Source organism: Lampris incognitus, chromosome 18 (assembly GCF_029633865.1).
Source record: "Lampris incognitus isolate fLamInc1 chromosome 18, fLamInc1.hap2, whole genome shotgun sequence".
NCBI classification, from domain to species: domain Eukaryota; kingdom Metazoa; phylum Chordata; class Actinopteri; order Lampriformes; family Lampridae; genus Lampris; species Lampris incognitus.
In genome coordinates this window covers 36,958,502-36,974,466 of record NC_079228.1, presented here as the reverse complement: position 1 = coordinate 36,974,466, position 15,965 = coordinate 36,958,502, and the positions used below count along the sequence as shown (strand labels likewise).

General features: G+C 46.5%; 1 protein-coding gene across 1 annotated transcript in view; it reads right to left on the bottom strand.

Moving 5' to 3' along the window:
* Nucleotides 1–15,965, bottom strand: part of LOC130128443 (collagen alpha-1(XIV) chain) — a 192,702-nt gene that overhangs the window by 113,892 nt on the left and 62,845 nt on the right. The window contains 6 exon segments of the mRNA XM_056298052.1: nt 1,409–1,535; nt 5,708–5,871; nt 6,561–6,722; nt 7,597–7,761; nt 9,200–9,319; nt 9,589–9,747. Coding sequence (XP_056154027.1) covers nt 1,409–1,535; nt 5,708–5,871; nt 6,561–6,722; nt 7,597–7,761; nt 9,200–9,319; nt 9,589–9,747 — 897 coding nt within the window.

Here is a 15,965-nt window from a genome sequence, read left to right as displayed (position 1 = left end):
TACGCCGGGCCGGCGACTCCTCCGGGGCTCCGGATCGGTTGCTTCCAGAGACCAGGATCGGGGTTTGGAGCTGCGGAATTAGAATGAAACTGGCCCACAGACAGTCCTGTCGGAGACCGGAGGACGGGGGAATTAACGTGTGGTTTATTTTAGGCTTCCCTCCGCTGTGCGCTCCCTAGGAGGCGGCGGGGTTGGTGGTGCACGTTTTTGGGTGTTCGGGTAATCCGTCTCGGAGTGAAGGATGTAGAACTACAGCCAGTCTGGACAGTACTAAAAGAGGAGGGCACGGCTGCATAACGGGTACAGATCACTTGCGAGTATTTTAAGACCAGATCCAGATGTGTTTCAATATTTTCGCCGGGACCGGGTGAAAAGCGGTTTTAGTTTCGAATGACGAAAAGCATCGTAAAAAACGTTCGCCGACGACACTTTTCCATAACGACAACAAGGACGACCGCATAAAAATTCCCCTTTGTTCACAAAAACTGTGATGAAATGTAACAACATTCATGTTAGAAGCAGACAACTGGCCCAATGAGTCATGGGAATTTCATAACCCAATGATCAACTTGCCCAGTCTGGGCAGAGCATGCTGACGGCTGGGTGTAGACGTAGTGTGTAACTACGTCACTGCTGTCACACAGCCGTGTGGAACGGCAATCGGTGGGAAACAACACAACTAGAGTCACTTAACTGTGTTTATTTAGAATTAGACCAGAAGAGTGTTGTTGGGTAAAACTACTTTGCTTCCCTTGGCTAAAACTAACATTAAAACGACTAAAACGGTCCGGGTAGCCTAGCGGTCTATTCCGTTGCTTACCAAGACGGGGGTCGCCGGTTCGAATCCCCGTGTTACCGTCGGCTCGGTCGGGCGTCCCCACCCGTGTCTGCGGGTGGGAAGCCGGACGTGGGTACGTGTCCCGGTCTCTGCACTAGCGCCTCCTGTGGTCGGTCGGGGGCGCCTGTTCGGGGGGGAGGGGGGAACAGCGTGATCCTCCCACGTGCTACGTCCCCCTGGTGAAACTCCTCACTGTCAGGTGAAAAGAAGCGGCTGGTGACTCCACATGTATCGGAGGAGGCATGTGGTAGTCTGCAGCCCTCCCCGGAACGCCAGAGGAGGTGCGACTGAAAATAAAGTGTAATTCAGTTGGAAGACCAGGAATAAAGCTGCGTATTCCAATAAATCCTGTATATTAATTTACTTTACAGTGGAGACAATTCTGATTGGTCCTCTGAAATTCAACAGGTAGAGCAGGGCACTAAGACAGGCAGAGTTCGGGGTGCCCTTCCTCCTCCGTCGGGGGAGATGGAAAGTCAGGTTTGATGGGGAAGAGCTAGGTGAATTAAGGAATGTTTTTTTCCCGTCTCATCTTCCTCCTCTCCTCCTCCCCTCTCCTGTCAGACTTACATGTGGTAGCGCTCCCCCTCAGCGCCTCGCTGGCCGAGCTGCGGTAGACGGCGAACACGGCCACCTGGTACTCCGTCAGGGAGTTGAGGTAATTCAGCAACACCGAGTTCTCCGTTCCTTGGACCACCTTAAAGAAACACAACAAAACCGGGTGAACTGGGTTGGAAGGTCTCGTATTTATCTCCCGCTGTCACACAGGCCGACGACTTCCAAGAGGTGGAAGAGAAGTGCGGGCGCCATTTCGCATCTACACTTGAGATTTTGGTCATTTCTTCTCAAAAGTGTGTTGTGCTCTTACTTCTTCTACCTGGTAAATGTGCGCTTGTGCGCTTGTGTTGTTATGTTTGAGCTATTAGAATAACAACCAGGAATCGGGACCCTTTATTTGTCATTTCATTCCATGCACCTGCACACATGAAATGAAACGAAATATCGCTTCGCCAAGCCCACAGCAGTCGACACAAAGACAAGAACACGTTTCCTAAAACTGTAAGAACACGTATATCCAACATATCCAATAAATAAATAATTCACTGTCCAAGAGCGCGAACGGCAGGAGGACTGTTGGAACTGCCGGTCTGCATGGGCTAGCAGTTAGCTTAGCCTGCCCCGCTTCCACGTCCTGTCAGACCACCCTCAGTGTTTCCTCCTCGGACGCAGCTCCAGGCAGGGACGTGGTCCCTGGGCCCACCAGATGCAGCAGATCAGGCCCCCCCAGCCGATCCAACGCCAGCTCTCCCAGCCGGACACCTTCGACACACCTCCCCGCACTCCACACAACGACACCAAAAACACCACAGTCAACGCTAGGCGAGGCCGCCGCCAGACCGCCCTCAGTGTGATCGGAACTGCCAGTCTGCATGGGCTAGCAGTTAGTTTAGCCTGCCCCGCTTCCACATCCTGTCAGACCGCCCTCGGCGTTTCCTCTTTGGGTGCAGCTCCGGGCAGGGGCCGTGGTCCCTGGGCCCACAAGACGCAGCAGAACAAGCTCCGGTCCAGCGCCAACTCTCCCAGCCATCAAATGAAGACAAAAAAACGGAGACGGAGACGTGGACAAAGACACTGCATGGACGATAAAGGGTGAGGCCGCCGCAAACATAAGTTCACGCCGCCATCTTACCCACACCGGTACTAGGTGAGGATGCTGCAAACGTGAATTCGTGCTGCCATCTTCCCACACCGGAAGCGGAAGCAGAAGAAATAAAGCTTGTTACCGTGAATCTACTGATCCATTACTCAGAGGGTCCTGCACCTTGTAATTCTTAGATATTGTGCACTCAAAAACATTGGAAATACTTCAAGCTAGAAGTAAAAGCCTCAAGATTTAAGATGTACTTTATTAATCCCTGTATAGGAGCAGTGGGCAGCTGCAGAGCTCGGGGACCAACTCCAGTTCTTCTTTCCATTGCCTTGCTCAGGGGCACAGACAGGAGTATTAACCCTAACATGCATGTCTCTTTGATGGTGGGAGGAAACCGGAGCACCCGGAGGAAACCCACGCAGACACGGGAGAACATGCCAACTCCACACAGAAAGGACCTGAGACAGCCAGGGGTTTGAACCCAGGACCTTCTTGCTGTGAGGCGACAGCGCTAACCACTGGGCCACCGTGCTGCCTTCCTGTTTGCATCAAACGTTTTTGTAATTATGAGAAGAAAATTATAATTTAAGACGGTTGTGTATCTTTGAGACATGCAAAGTGAGAACCGATGTAAAATACAGATGTCTTTCAGTTTTGGGAGTCAAGCTTTGAAATGGTCTTAGTGACGAGTTGAAATTGTCTAGCTCTCTGTTGAGTTTCAAAAATCTTTAAAATGTACAATAATTAAGGATTACCATTTAGAGTAAATATTGTTTTTTGTATTGTATTGTACTGTTTTTCCTTCCCTTTGTACTGCTGACATTCTGGTTTATTTTAAGGCTCATATAAGACAGGCAATGATGAGCCCTGGGCTTCAGCCTATTCATTTTTCAAGTTATCTACTACTACTACTACTTTTGGCTGCTCCCATTAGGGGGCGCCACAGCAGATCATCCGTTTCCATCTCTACCTGTCTTCTGCATCTTCCTCTGTCACACCAGCCACCTGCATGTCCTCCCTCACCGCATCCATAAACCTCCTCTTTGGCCTTCCTCTTTTCCTCTTCCCTGGCAGCTCCATGTTCAGCATCGTTCTCCCAATATACCCAGCATCTCTCCTCCACACATGTCCAAACCATCTCAGTCTTGCCTCTCTTGCTTTGTCTCCAAACTGTCCAACCTGAGCTGTCCCTCTAATATAATCGTTCCTAATCCTGTCCTTCTTCATCACTCCCGGTGAAAATCTTATCATCTTCAACTCTGCCACCTCCAGCTCCACCTCCTGTCTTTTCATCAGTGCCACTGTCTCCAAACCATATAACATAGCTGGTCTCACTACCATATTGTAAACCTTCCCTTTAACTCTTGCTGGTACCCTTCTGTCACAAATCACTCCTGACACTCTTCTCCACCCACTCCACCCTGCCTGCACTCTCTTCTTCACCTCTCTTCTGCACTCCCCATTACTTTGGACAGTTGACCCCAAGTATTTAAACTCATATGCCTTCGTCACCTCTACTCCTTGCATCCTGATCATTCTGCCGTCCTCCCTCTCATTCACGCATAGGTATTCCGTCTTGCTCCTACTGACTTTCATTCCTCTTCTCTCCAGTGCATACCTCCACCTCTCCAGGCTCTCCTCAACCTGCACCCTACTATTGCTACAGATCACAATGTCATCTGCAAACATCATCATCCACGGAGACTCCTGCCTGATCTTGTCTGTCAACCTGTCCATCACCATTGCAAACAAGAAAGGGCTCAGAGCTGATCCTTGATGTAATCCCACCTCCACCTTGAACCCACCTGTCATTCAAACCACACACCTCACCACTGTCACACTTCCCTCATACATATCCTGCACCACCCCTACATACTTCTCCGCAACTCCCAACTTCCTCATACAATACCACACCGCCTCTCTCGGCACCTTGTTGTATGCTTTCTCTAAAGGCACAATGTAACTCCTTCTGGCCTTCTCTATACTTCTCCATCACCATTCTCAAAGCAAACGTCACATCTGTGGTGCTCTTTCGTGGCATGAAACCATACTGCTGCTAGCTGATCATCACCTCTCCTCTTAACCTAGCTTCTATTACTCTTTCCCATATCTTCATGCTGTGGCTGATCAACTTTATATCTCTGTAGTTGCTGCAGTTCTGCACATCGCCCTTGTTCTTGAAAATCGGTACCAGTATGCTTCTTCTCCACTCCTCAGGCATCCTCCCACTTTCCAAGAGTGTGTTAAACAATGTAGTTAAAAACCCCACTGCCATCTCTCCTAAACACCTCCATGCCTCCACAGGTATGTCATCAGGACCAACTGCCTTTCCACTCGTCATCCTCTTCATAGCTGCCCTCACTTCCTCCTTGCTAATCCATCGCACTTCCTGATTCACTATCCCCACATCATCCAACCTTCTCTGTCTCGCTCTCATTTTCTTCATTCATCAGCCCCTCAAAATACTCCTTCCACCTTCTCAGCACACTCTCCTCACTTGTCAACACATTTCCGTCTCTATCCTTGATCACCCTAACCTGCTGTACATCCTTACCATCTCGGTCCCTCTGTTTAGCCAATCGGTACGAGTCCTTTTCTCCTTCCTTAGTGTCCAACCTCTCATACAACTCACCATACGCCTTTTCTTTTGCTTTTGCCACCTCTCTCTTCGCTTTACGCTGCGTCTCCTTGTACTCCTGTCTACTTTCTTCATCTCTCTGATTTGGATAAGGGATAATGGATCCATTATCCAAGCTGCTTATCCCAATTGGGGTTGCGGGATGCTGGAGCCTATCCCAGCAGTCACTGGGCGGCAGGTGGGGAGACACCCTGGACAGGCCACCAGGCCATCCCACAGGGCCAACACATTCACACCTAGGAACAATTTAGTATGGCCGAGTCACCTAACCTACATGTCTTTGGACTGTGGAAGGAAACCGGAGCACCCGGAGGAAACCCACGCAGACACGGGGAGGACATGCAAACTCCACACAGAGGATGACCCCCAAGGTTGGACTACCCCGGGGTTCAAGCCCAGGACCTTCTTGCTGTGAGGCAACCTCGCTAACCACTGTGCCTTTCCAATACAGCACCAACAGAATTGATTAGGGACCAAATGCCTGGCCAAAAACCCCCCCCAAAAAACAGATTTGTAGTTAATCTCTTAAACGTCCATCCATTGAGAGAAAACCGAGACAGCCCACTAATTTAGAGTTTACCTTTTCCTCAGGCTGTCCTCCACTAGCCGGGTAAAATACCACCCGGTACTTCTCCACCAGGCCGGGGGCATGGGTCCACGTCACCCGAAAACTACGAGCTGTGATATCAGAAGTCACAAGGTCACGGGGAGGAGCAACGGTGGTGGATGGGGGGCTGGTGTCACCTGACAAAGAGAGGAGAGAGAATAGAGAGAGAGAGTTAAGGGAAATCAGACGAAGCAGGAAGGGAAAGAGAGAGAAGAGAGGGAAGGTGGGAGCAAGGAGAGGAAAGTAAACAAGGAGAGAAGCAGGGAAGGAAGGGAGGCTGGAAATAAAATCTACTACTGAAAGTGTTCTGTCTGAAAGATACTTTATAAACAAATGTAGCAAAAAATAAACAGTGGATGGCTGGCTAGCTTTATGGTTACCACATCACACAGCAACCACCTCCAATTTCTGGTAAGCCACCACTTGCCACAGTTTATGGAAATTTCCCATGATGCCGAATTTTAGGCGAGCGGTCAAGGCTACGTTCCAAAAATGCTGATAATCCCCATAAAGCATAGCTAGGAATGCTTCATTGTTGCTATGCCAACAATGTGCTAGCCAGGCAGCTAGCTAGTGATGTTTCTTGTTTCTTGTTTTTGTATGTCCAGTATTTTAATTTCTCAGACAATGCTCAAGTATTGCTGACCAAAAAGGATGTCTTTCAGTATGGATGTTGTTGCTGCCAGTGGTACTCTACTGCAGCTGGAGGGCTGTTCCAACACTACTGTTCCCATAATTCCATCAAAGACGGTATATATACGTATATACCCTTGACCAGTATGAGTGCTTTATCAAAACTTCTTGTTTTAGTGAAAGTGGTCCAGACCTTTGAGGGCCTTGTCAAGCTGCTCCACACGGTCACAGATGGCCCTGGTGAGGCCCTCAACGATATCGTTCATCACGCTGAAGTCAGCTACGTTGTACACATGAGTCTGCTCTGGCGGAGAGGCGATGGCCTTCAACTCATTCTCATCGGCGTTCTTAACACCTAGTAGGGGAATGAGATGTTGGTGAACCAGGATAGAAGGGAGGAGGGGGAGATAACTGGTTCATTTTCCAGGACACATACCTGCACATGGCCCCCAGGGTTCCCATTCAGCTTCCACACACACTAGCTAAAACTCAGGTTCAACCATATTTTTGTGTTTGGCAGTAGGGAAGGTGCTGGCACAACGGCACTTGTGACACTGGTTAATTTTGAATGGATCTCTGGAGATTGCTCAAACAACACTGGCCTTATCATTATTGCAATAGCTGTCAATGAAACCCCGTTCACACATGCAGCCTAATCTGTAAATTATGCAGTGATTTCACAGGTCAGGCTCATGTGTGAAAGCAAGATGGAGTTAATATTCCATAAAAGTTCTATTGGTAATTTAATGACTCAGGACCTAGTGATGTTTGTACACGTGTTTCTGAATGATGACAATTTGAACAGAAGGCATACGGCAATACTTTAAAGGGAGTGAGTGTAAGGAATTTAACCGCGACTTGGTCACGGCAGGCATTTGTCTGAAATGTGAGATTTACTCGTAAGAGTATATTTCAAGTCTGGAAAATTGAGCGAAATAGAAATAAAAGAATGCCGCAGTCTGCGATAAAATAGGAGACATCCTCCGAGATGGGGTGTAATGAGACACAAGAAAAAAGGGGTACCTTGAAGACTGTACACCATAAAAAAATCAAGTTATTTAATACTTAGGTTTTTTGGGGGGGGTTTACCAAACAGAAATTGAACCATCAAATTGTAGGTTAATGATAGAATTGCCCTTGGCACAGTCAGTTCCAATTTATTATCTAAAATAACACTAACTGGGTCTAAAACAGCAAAACTGTGTTAAATCACAGTTAGTATGTCTTACCAATGGCAAATAGCTCAATCCCAGCATTCCTCAGGCTCTGGGCAGGAGGAATGACATCATCCTGGGACTTCCCATCTGTGATGAGGATTCCGATCTTGGGAACGCCGGCTCTGGAGCCGGACTCTGGTTTGAAGCTGTTCTCCAGAATATAGGTCAGAGCCAAACCTGGAGATCAAGGCAGGTAGATCTGATGTGAGGAGCATGGCAATAATACTGCCAGTGTGAGGGGTTTCAATCCCTCATACGCTGTTACAAAAATACATAGATTATGTACGGTGCTACTGTAACCTAGCCACTCAGGATGCACAAGCCAGTGCATTCTTATTGCCAGTCCCAAGCCCGGATAAATGGGGAGGGTTGCATCAGGAAGGGCATCCGGCGTAAAATCTTTGCCAAATCAAACATGTAGATCATAAATCAGATTACATCAAGGATCGGCTCTGAGCCCTTTCTTGTTTGAAATGGTGATGGACAGTTTGACGGATGAGATCAGGCAGGAGTCTCCATGGACTATGATGTTTGCGGATGACATTGTGATCTGTAGCAAGAGGAGAGAGCAGGTTGAGGAGAGCCTGGAGAGGTGGAGGTATGCACTGGAGAGAAGAGGAATGAAAGTCAGTAGGAGCAAGACAGAATACATAAGCGTGAATGAGAGGGAGGACGGTGGAATGGTGAGGATGCAAGGAGTAGAAGTGACAAAGGTGGATGAGTTTAAATACTTGGGGTCAACTGTCCAAAGTAATGGGGAGTGCAGAAGAGAGGTAAAGAAGAGGGTGCAGGCAGGGTGGAGTGGGTGGAGAAGAGTGTCAGGAGTGATTTGTGACAGAAGGGTACCAGCAAGAGTTAAAGGGAAGGTTTACAAGATGGTTGTGAGACCAGCTATGTTATATGGTTTCGAGACGGTGGCACTGATGAAAAGACAGGAGGTGGAGTTGGAGGTGGCAGAGGTGAAGATGATAAGATTTCCATTGGGAGTGATGAAGAAGGACAGGATTAGGAACGAGTATATCAGAGGGACAGCTCAGGTTGGACGGTTTGGAGACAAAGGAAGAGAGGCAAGATGGGAGATGGTTTGGACATGTGTGGAGGAGAGATGCTGGGTATATTGGAAGAAGGTTGCTGAGGAGAAGAGGGAGGCCAAATAGGAGGTTTATGGATGTGGTGAGAGAGGACATGCCGGTGGCTGGTGTGACAGAGGAAGATGCAGAGGACAGGAAGAGATGGAAACGGATGATCCGCTGTGGCGCCCCCTAACGGTAGCAGCTGAAAGTAACAGTAGTAGATGTACGGTGCTAATGTACCACTACAAACACTGTACTGTTGGGTCTCTATTCCACCAGGGGTTCTTGTCATCTAATGAGGGAGGTTTTAGACAAAGCAACACAGGTGAGTGTAATGAACTACCTGGCAGGCTAGAGAATCAGCAGCACTGAGGGGCAGAGGACCGGAGTAGGGAACGATTGCTGCCAGCTAAGATAAACAATATGATTTAATCTAAATGCAAATCAATTATTACTGTAGATTAGTCAAAACGATGGTTATCGATTAATAACCACGATAAAATGTTGCAGAGTTGCGGTTGCGAGTTTGATTCCCGTCATACCTGTGAGTGTGTTTCCTCCTTTGTAAGGCAGGTTCTTCACTGCATCGATCACAGCATCCTTAGTGGTGTAAGCATTCAGGTGCCACTCTATCCTGGGGTCTCCACTGTACTGAGCCAGACCTGGACACACAAAAAGCATCCATATGAATTAGAGATATGTGCGAGAAGGATGAAACCTACAATTCGTTTCAGAATAAGAAGGTAAAGAATCACTTTATTTTTCCAAAGGGAGCTCATCAAAGGTTGTAATAAATACAAAGTACCTGGCTGTAAACCAGGCCATCACATATGGAGTTTCTGCCTTGGGTTCAGCAGCTAAATCACGTCATGAAGCAACCGATCCGATACTACGTCGATATCAAGACAAACGCCACCTAAAAAATCCTCACCGATTCTGGTTTTGTCGATCTCCACGGTGAAGGCCTTGACCAGATTCTCCAGGAACATTCGGACCAGCCGGAAGTTGATGCGACCCATGCTCCACGAGCCGTCCACCAGAATGACGATGTCGGCGATGGCCGGAGTCTTACACAAAAACCTCTCCTCTGCTGAACAGGCACAGGTCGACCAAGACAAAGTGTTTGTATGAAGCACTGAAGAGCTTATTCGAGTCCTTCAGACAGTAGAGAACATGCATGCAGCAGCAAGGTGGACGCCCCATCACTCTCTATAGAGTCGACTCACTGTGGTTTCACTTGTTGTAAACCCAAGTGAGTCTGAGGGAAACTACCAGGCAAGTGGGTGGAAAGTGTCTGTCTGGAGAGAATATAGTAATCCATTTCAGTTTTTAATCTTTTTAATTTTGATATGCCAGTTGAAAAATTCTATTTCAACTGGCCAGATTTAACTTGTTGGTATTTGAAATGTTATCGCTGATATCAGAAACTCACATTTTTGAGATCAAGAAACACAATCACATGTCGGTATCAGAAATGTAAATTTTTTTCTCCCCTAATTGTACCCATCCAATTACCCCACTCTTCCGAGCCATCTCGGTCGCTGCTCCATCCCTTCTGCTGATCCGGGGAGGGCTGCAGACTACCACATGCCTCCTCTGATACATATGAAGTCGCCAGCCACTTATTTTCACCTGACAGTGAGGAGTTTCACCAGGGGGACGTAGTTCCCCCTCCCCCCTGAACAGGTGCCCTGACCAACCAGAGGAGGTGCTAGTGCAGCGACCAGGACACATACCCACATCCGGCTTCCCACCCACAGCCAATTGTGTCTGTAGGGATGCAAGACCAAGCTGGAGGTAACACTGGGATTCAAACCGGCAATCCCCATGTTGGTAGACTGCTACACTACCCGGATGCCAATAATATATACATATAATACATAATAATATATTATATATTATTATATATATCATATACTATAATTTATTACAGTATAATTTCTAATAAGCAGATGGCATTTTAACTAGGTAATATTTACTTTCTGCCATGCATTAAATTGAGTTCCTGACATCAACAATTGGCATTTTTATTGGTTAAAATGGATTCATAACCCATTCTAATTGCCAGATTGGATAATTCTAACTCAAAAATTGATATTTTCACGAGTGAAAATCGAATGTCTGATATCAAAACAAGCGATTAAAAGCTAAAACGACTTGCCAAAGACGAACTTCAGCTGTGGCAGCTGCTGGAGCACACGTCACAAGTGCCATGTGGGATAACAGCTTAAACAAAAGACTACGTTCCACTGTGTGAGTCAGGGGAAGCTGCTGGGGGTCGTACACAAGACGTGTAAACCGCAGCTTCTACACAGCGGACAACACAGCACCGGTGTGAAAGTGGGCCAGTTTGATGTGCAGCTTGTGTCCCAGAGCTCTGCTGATTGTAATTCAACTCAACGCACATAATCACACCCTGGAGGAGAGAGGAAAAAACACACCACACTCTGTTGTTTGTGTCAGTAGTTTACTGCGTAATAAAACAGACCAGACTCTTAATGAGGACAACAGCAGTTAATTTAGGAACGTGAGTCTACAACGGAGGGCGGAGTGGAACACATTTAGACAACAGCCATTTTCTACTTCATGATGCGCCATCAAACTCCTCCTGGGAAAACCAACACAGTTTGGGAAGAGAGGCTGGGAACTTTGATGGCGATCTGGGGGGGAACCTGGTGAACCTGGCAAGAGAAAAAAGATGAATAATGAAAGCTTGACTCTTAGAAGACTTTTCAACATGCCCCTGATCTTCATCTGTCATTGCTGGAATGAAGACCACGGTAGTAAAGAAGAAAAAAAAAGGTGAAGTTAACAGTAAAGACCAGGCCTGACTTTCTGGGGCTGTACGAATGTCAGTTGCACAGTTGGAGATTCCAAAAGGCTTTGGTAAAATAGTCAGTAGCGTCAGACACCGGTTATTTGAGGACCTATTTTCAATGTCTTTTTTAGCCTACCTTTGTGCCATAAGCCACTTTTTGAAAATCGCATTTCATCACTTTATTCAAACTAATACAAGCGAAAACTGTAACTCGGAAGTGTAGAAATGGGAAAGTGTTGTGGAATTTAGTAAACAGGAAAGTGGTAAAATATTCCAGAATTCGTGGATGGTGACATTTTTATCCCCGATCTGTTTCCACGTTTTCAAATGTTTCCTCATTCTTGCAGAGATCTGGGTTCTTCTTTTGTCTTGTCTGCGGTAGTTTGTGGTCTTCCTTGTTCCTTGAGTGTATGGCCGATGAGAAGAAAACGGACACTTTACCTATAAATGGAAAAACGAAGTGACCTTGCTTCCAGTGATCTGTTTTAATACCAGTTAGTAATCTACTTGGTTCTGTGTGACCAGACTGGAAGTTTAGATCTCCGAAGTTCTGCTCATCACCACAACGCATGCATAATGACCACCCTAAAAACCACAATACAGTTTCAGTACATTTATCTCTTCATCTGTTATAATAAACTAACAAACTTCATCTTTAGGAGGGATATGAATGACAATTTTTACTTCTTCAAAAACTACCACTTTGCTGCTCTTGAGCAAGGCACCTAGCTATCAAGTGCCCTTGTGGAGTGGCTCAGTGACAAACAGAACACAGTAGTTGTACTGGTCAGATCCCAGTAATCAACAGACCAACAGCTTTTAACACAATCATACCACAACACCTGAAAGAAAAGCTGAGCCAGCTGGACCTTAACACGTCCCTCTACAACTGGGTGCTGGAATTACTCCCGGTGAGGCCACAGTCAGTACAAATTGACACGATCACCTCCAGGATCATCACACTGAGCACCGGCGCTCCACAGGGCTATGTCCTCAGTCCACTCTCATTCACTCTGCTGATTCACGGCTGCACAGCATCATCTACCTCCAACCTCATTTTAAAGTTTGCTGATGATACAACAGTGGTAGGTCTCATCCGCAATGACGACAAATCATCATACAGAGCGGAGGTGGGTCAGTTGGCGGCGAGATGCAACAACAACAACCACTCCCTAAATATAGAGAAAACTAAGGAGGTTATTATTGACTTTAGAAAGACCAGCGCCCACCATACCCCTCTGACCATCAATGGTATGGATGTGGAGCGAGTCAGCAGTGCTAACTTCCTAGGAGTTCACATCGAGGACCTCTCCTGGTCCTCACGTCACTACGCTCTTCAAGAAGGCCCAGCAGTGTCTTCACTTCCTACGGCGGCTGAAGAAGCCGAGTCTCCCCCCACCCATCCTCATTACATTCTACAGAGGCCCCACAGAGAGCATTCTGACCAGCTGTATCACCGTCTGGTGTGGGAACTGCAAGGCCTCCGACCGCAAATCCCTACAGCGGATAGTGAAGACAGCTGGAAAGATCATAGGAACTGCTCTCCCATCCAGCCAGGCAATCTATGAGGCACGGTGCACCCGGAAGGCTCTCAGCATCGTGAAGGACTCCACCCACTCTCCCCACATCCACTTCACCCTCCGACCCTCTAACGGGAGGCACCGCAGCATCCGTGCTGCCTCCACCAGACTATGCAGCAGTTTCATTCCTCAGGCTGTGAGGTTCCTCAACAGCCTGAACACTGAGACCTTCCACAAAGTGACTATTTGACCTTCTCACTCACCGTCCGTGTCAGGTGTGCTTGTGATGTTTAGGTCTGTGAAGTAATTTTTGTTTTTAACGCACTTTTTGTCTGTACTATTTATTGTGGGTTATTTGTGTTTATGGGGCACTGTGGTCCGTGTGAAATGTAATTTTGTTCCCCTGTATGCATGCGACACGAGGCCATGACAAATTAAAGCAGTCTTAAGTCTAAGTCCAAACGACAGGCCATTCATTATGCAAGACTAATTAAGTCACCCACGAGTAAAGCCGGCGTGAGGCAGCTGTGCCGAGTAACAGACGAGTAAGCGAGGGCTTTCCTACACCTCCAGTCTGTTTGCTGTGTCGTTCGTGTTGTTTGTTTTCATGTGGCACTGTGGCCCGTGTGAAACGTAATTTTGTTCCCTTGTATGTATGAGACATACATATGAGGCCATGAAAAATAAAAGCAGTCTAAGCCTAAGAACACTATGGTTGTACTGGTCAGATCCCAGTTACCAACAGACGAACACTGTGGTTATACTAGTCAGCTCCCACGTGTGAATGTGGGGACCTGTTTGAATGTGAAAGTGCAGGACAGAACTTATAAAGCACTTACATGTTCAGCAATCCCCCGAAGGATAAATTCAGGTAAAACACAAGAAAACATCTCACTCACACAGCCAATAGACAGTAATGATTATCAAACCAATCCTGGACGGTTTGTATTGACACTGGGAGTCAGACAAAGGTGTGGCAGAGACAGGAGCATCCATCCTGAAGATGTACACGGGCATGGATCTTCTACCTTTTGCTCTCTTTCAATTAAGACAAACAAACAGAAGTGACACATACTTGGCTGGGTATCAAACTCATACCGTAATACCTCAGACCCGCTTCTATTCCCGGCTGCATTCAATTTCTGATCCTCCAGATGTATAAGAGAATGTTTCTAGCAGGCCGCAGCACGTTGCCACATCTCAGGGAGGGAAGGGCGTTTTTTTTTCAAGTTGTTTCATTCATCATTGACAGAGACCATCAAGTCCATCACTGCTTGGTTACAAGTCTCTACAGTGTCGGAATGTCAACCTTCTGACTTAGCAGAGGATCTGAGAGCTGGGATCTAATACGAGGCCTGGCCAGCCGCTGAAGTATCGGCTCCTAAGGAGTAGCTGAGATGTATTTAACTGTAGAGTCCCACCGTGCGTTCTCTACCGTTGGTTGCGGCTGACATATTTGTTCTGGCTGTAAAACAGGAGCCGTCTGTCGCTGTGGACCGACAACCGCGAAAGGCCGTAAAAAGGAAAACGTGAACATTAGTACGTACAGAAGGTATTTCAGTAACTTTGTGTTTTTACTTTGTCAGTCACAAAAACCTTCTGTCCCTCCGTCTGCTGGTTTGGTAGTTTTCATGCTTTTCACCAGAAAAAATCTGCAATTGGTTTCATTTCTTCTCGAGTACAGTGCACGGTATGTATGCCGATAATACCACTACTACAGCTAATATAAGCAATAATGACAATGAAAGTAATAACGTTAATAATGTTATAACCTCTATTGGTGTGGTCCATCCCATGAAGAAAAGTTAGAAAACACTTTCCAATAAAGACAGAACAGAAGACAGAGAAACAAGGCTACAGAAAGTCATTCGTCTCACTGTGGATACCCGAGATAACTCCTGTGGAGCCATCTGACTTGGAGAACATCTAGAAGTTATGGTGATGGATGAAAAACTCAGACAACACGTGGCGGTGAGGCTCTCTGTGTGAACGGGGAAACCGAGCCGGTGCTTCAGAGGACTGAGAGAAAACTGCTGGTTCCTCACTGGGGTTTTGTATTGTTTTGTTTGAATAGTGGCCCTGTGGACCAACCAGCACCTAGACAGACAGCTGGCAAGAGACAGACAGAGAGACCATACGACCATATGGCTTATTTTGCTTTTATGTTATTTTATTTTATTTTATTAGGATCCACGTTGAGTTTCCTCATGTCCAAATTGTTCTGTATCACTAAAGATGAAACCAACTTTACTTCAAAAAGAAATAGAGAGACAGAGAGACAGAGAGAGACAGAGACAGACAGACAGAGAGAGACAGCGAGAGAGCGAGACAGAAAGAGACAGAACGAGAGACAGACAGACAGAGAGAGAGAACGAGAAACAGATGGAGAGAGAGAGCGTGACAGAGCGAGAGGGAGATAGACAGAGACAGACAGACAGACAGACAGCGACAGAGAGAGAGAGAGAGCGACAGACAGAGCGAGCATGACAGAGTGAGAGAGACAAAGAGACAGACAGACAGACAGACAGAGAGATAGACAGCGAGAGAGAGACAGAGAGCTGACAGTGAATCTCAGGGTGCTGCTGCCATGTGAGAGATCAGACCAGTGTAAATAGATAATAAAGATGAGACCAGTCTAAACAGATAAAAGATAGATGATAACAGATAGATAATGAAGATGAGACCAGTGTAAATAGATAATAGATAGATGACAACAGATAGATAATAAAGATGAGACCAGTGTAAATAGATAATCTATAGATAATAAAGATGAGACCAGTGTAAATAGATAATAGATAGATGATAACAGATAGATAATAAAGATGAGACCAGTCTAAACAGATAAAAGATAGATGATAACAGATAGATAATAAAGATGAGATCAGTGTAAATAGATAATAGATAGATGACAACAGATAGATAATAAAGATGAGACCAGTGTAAATAGATAATATATAGATAATAAAGATG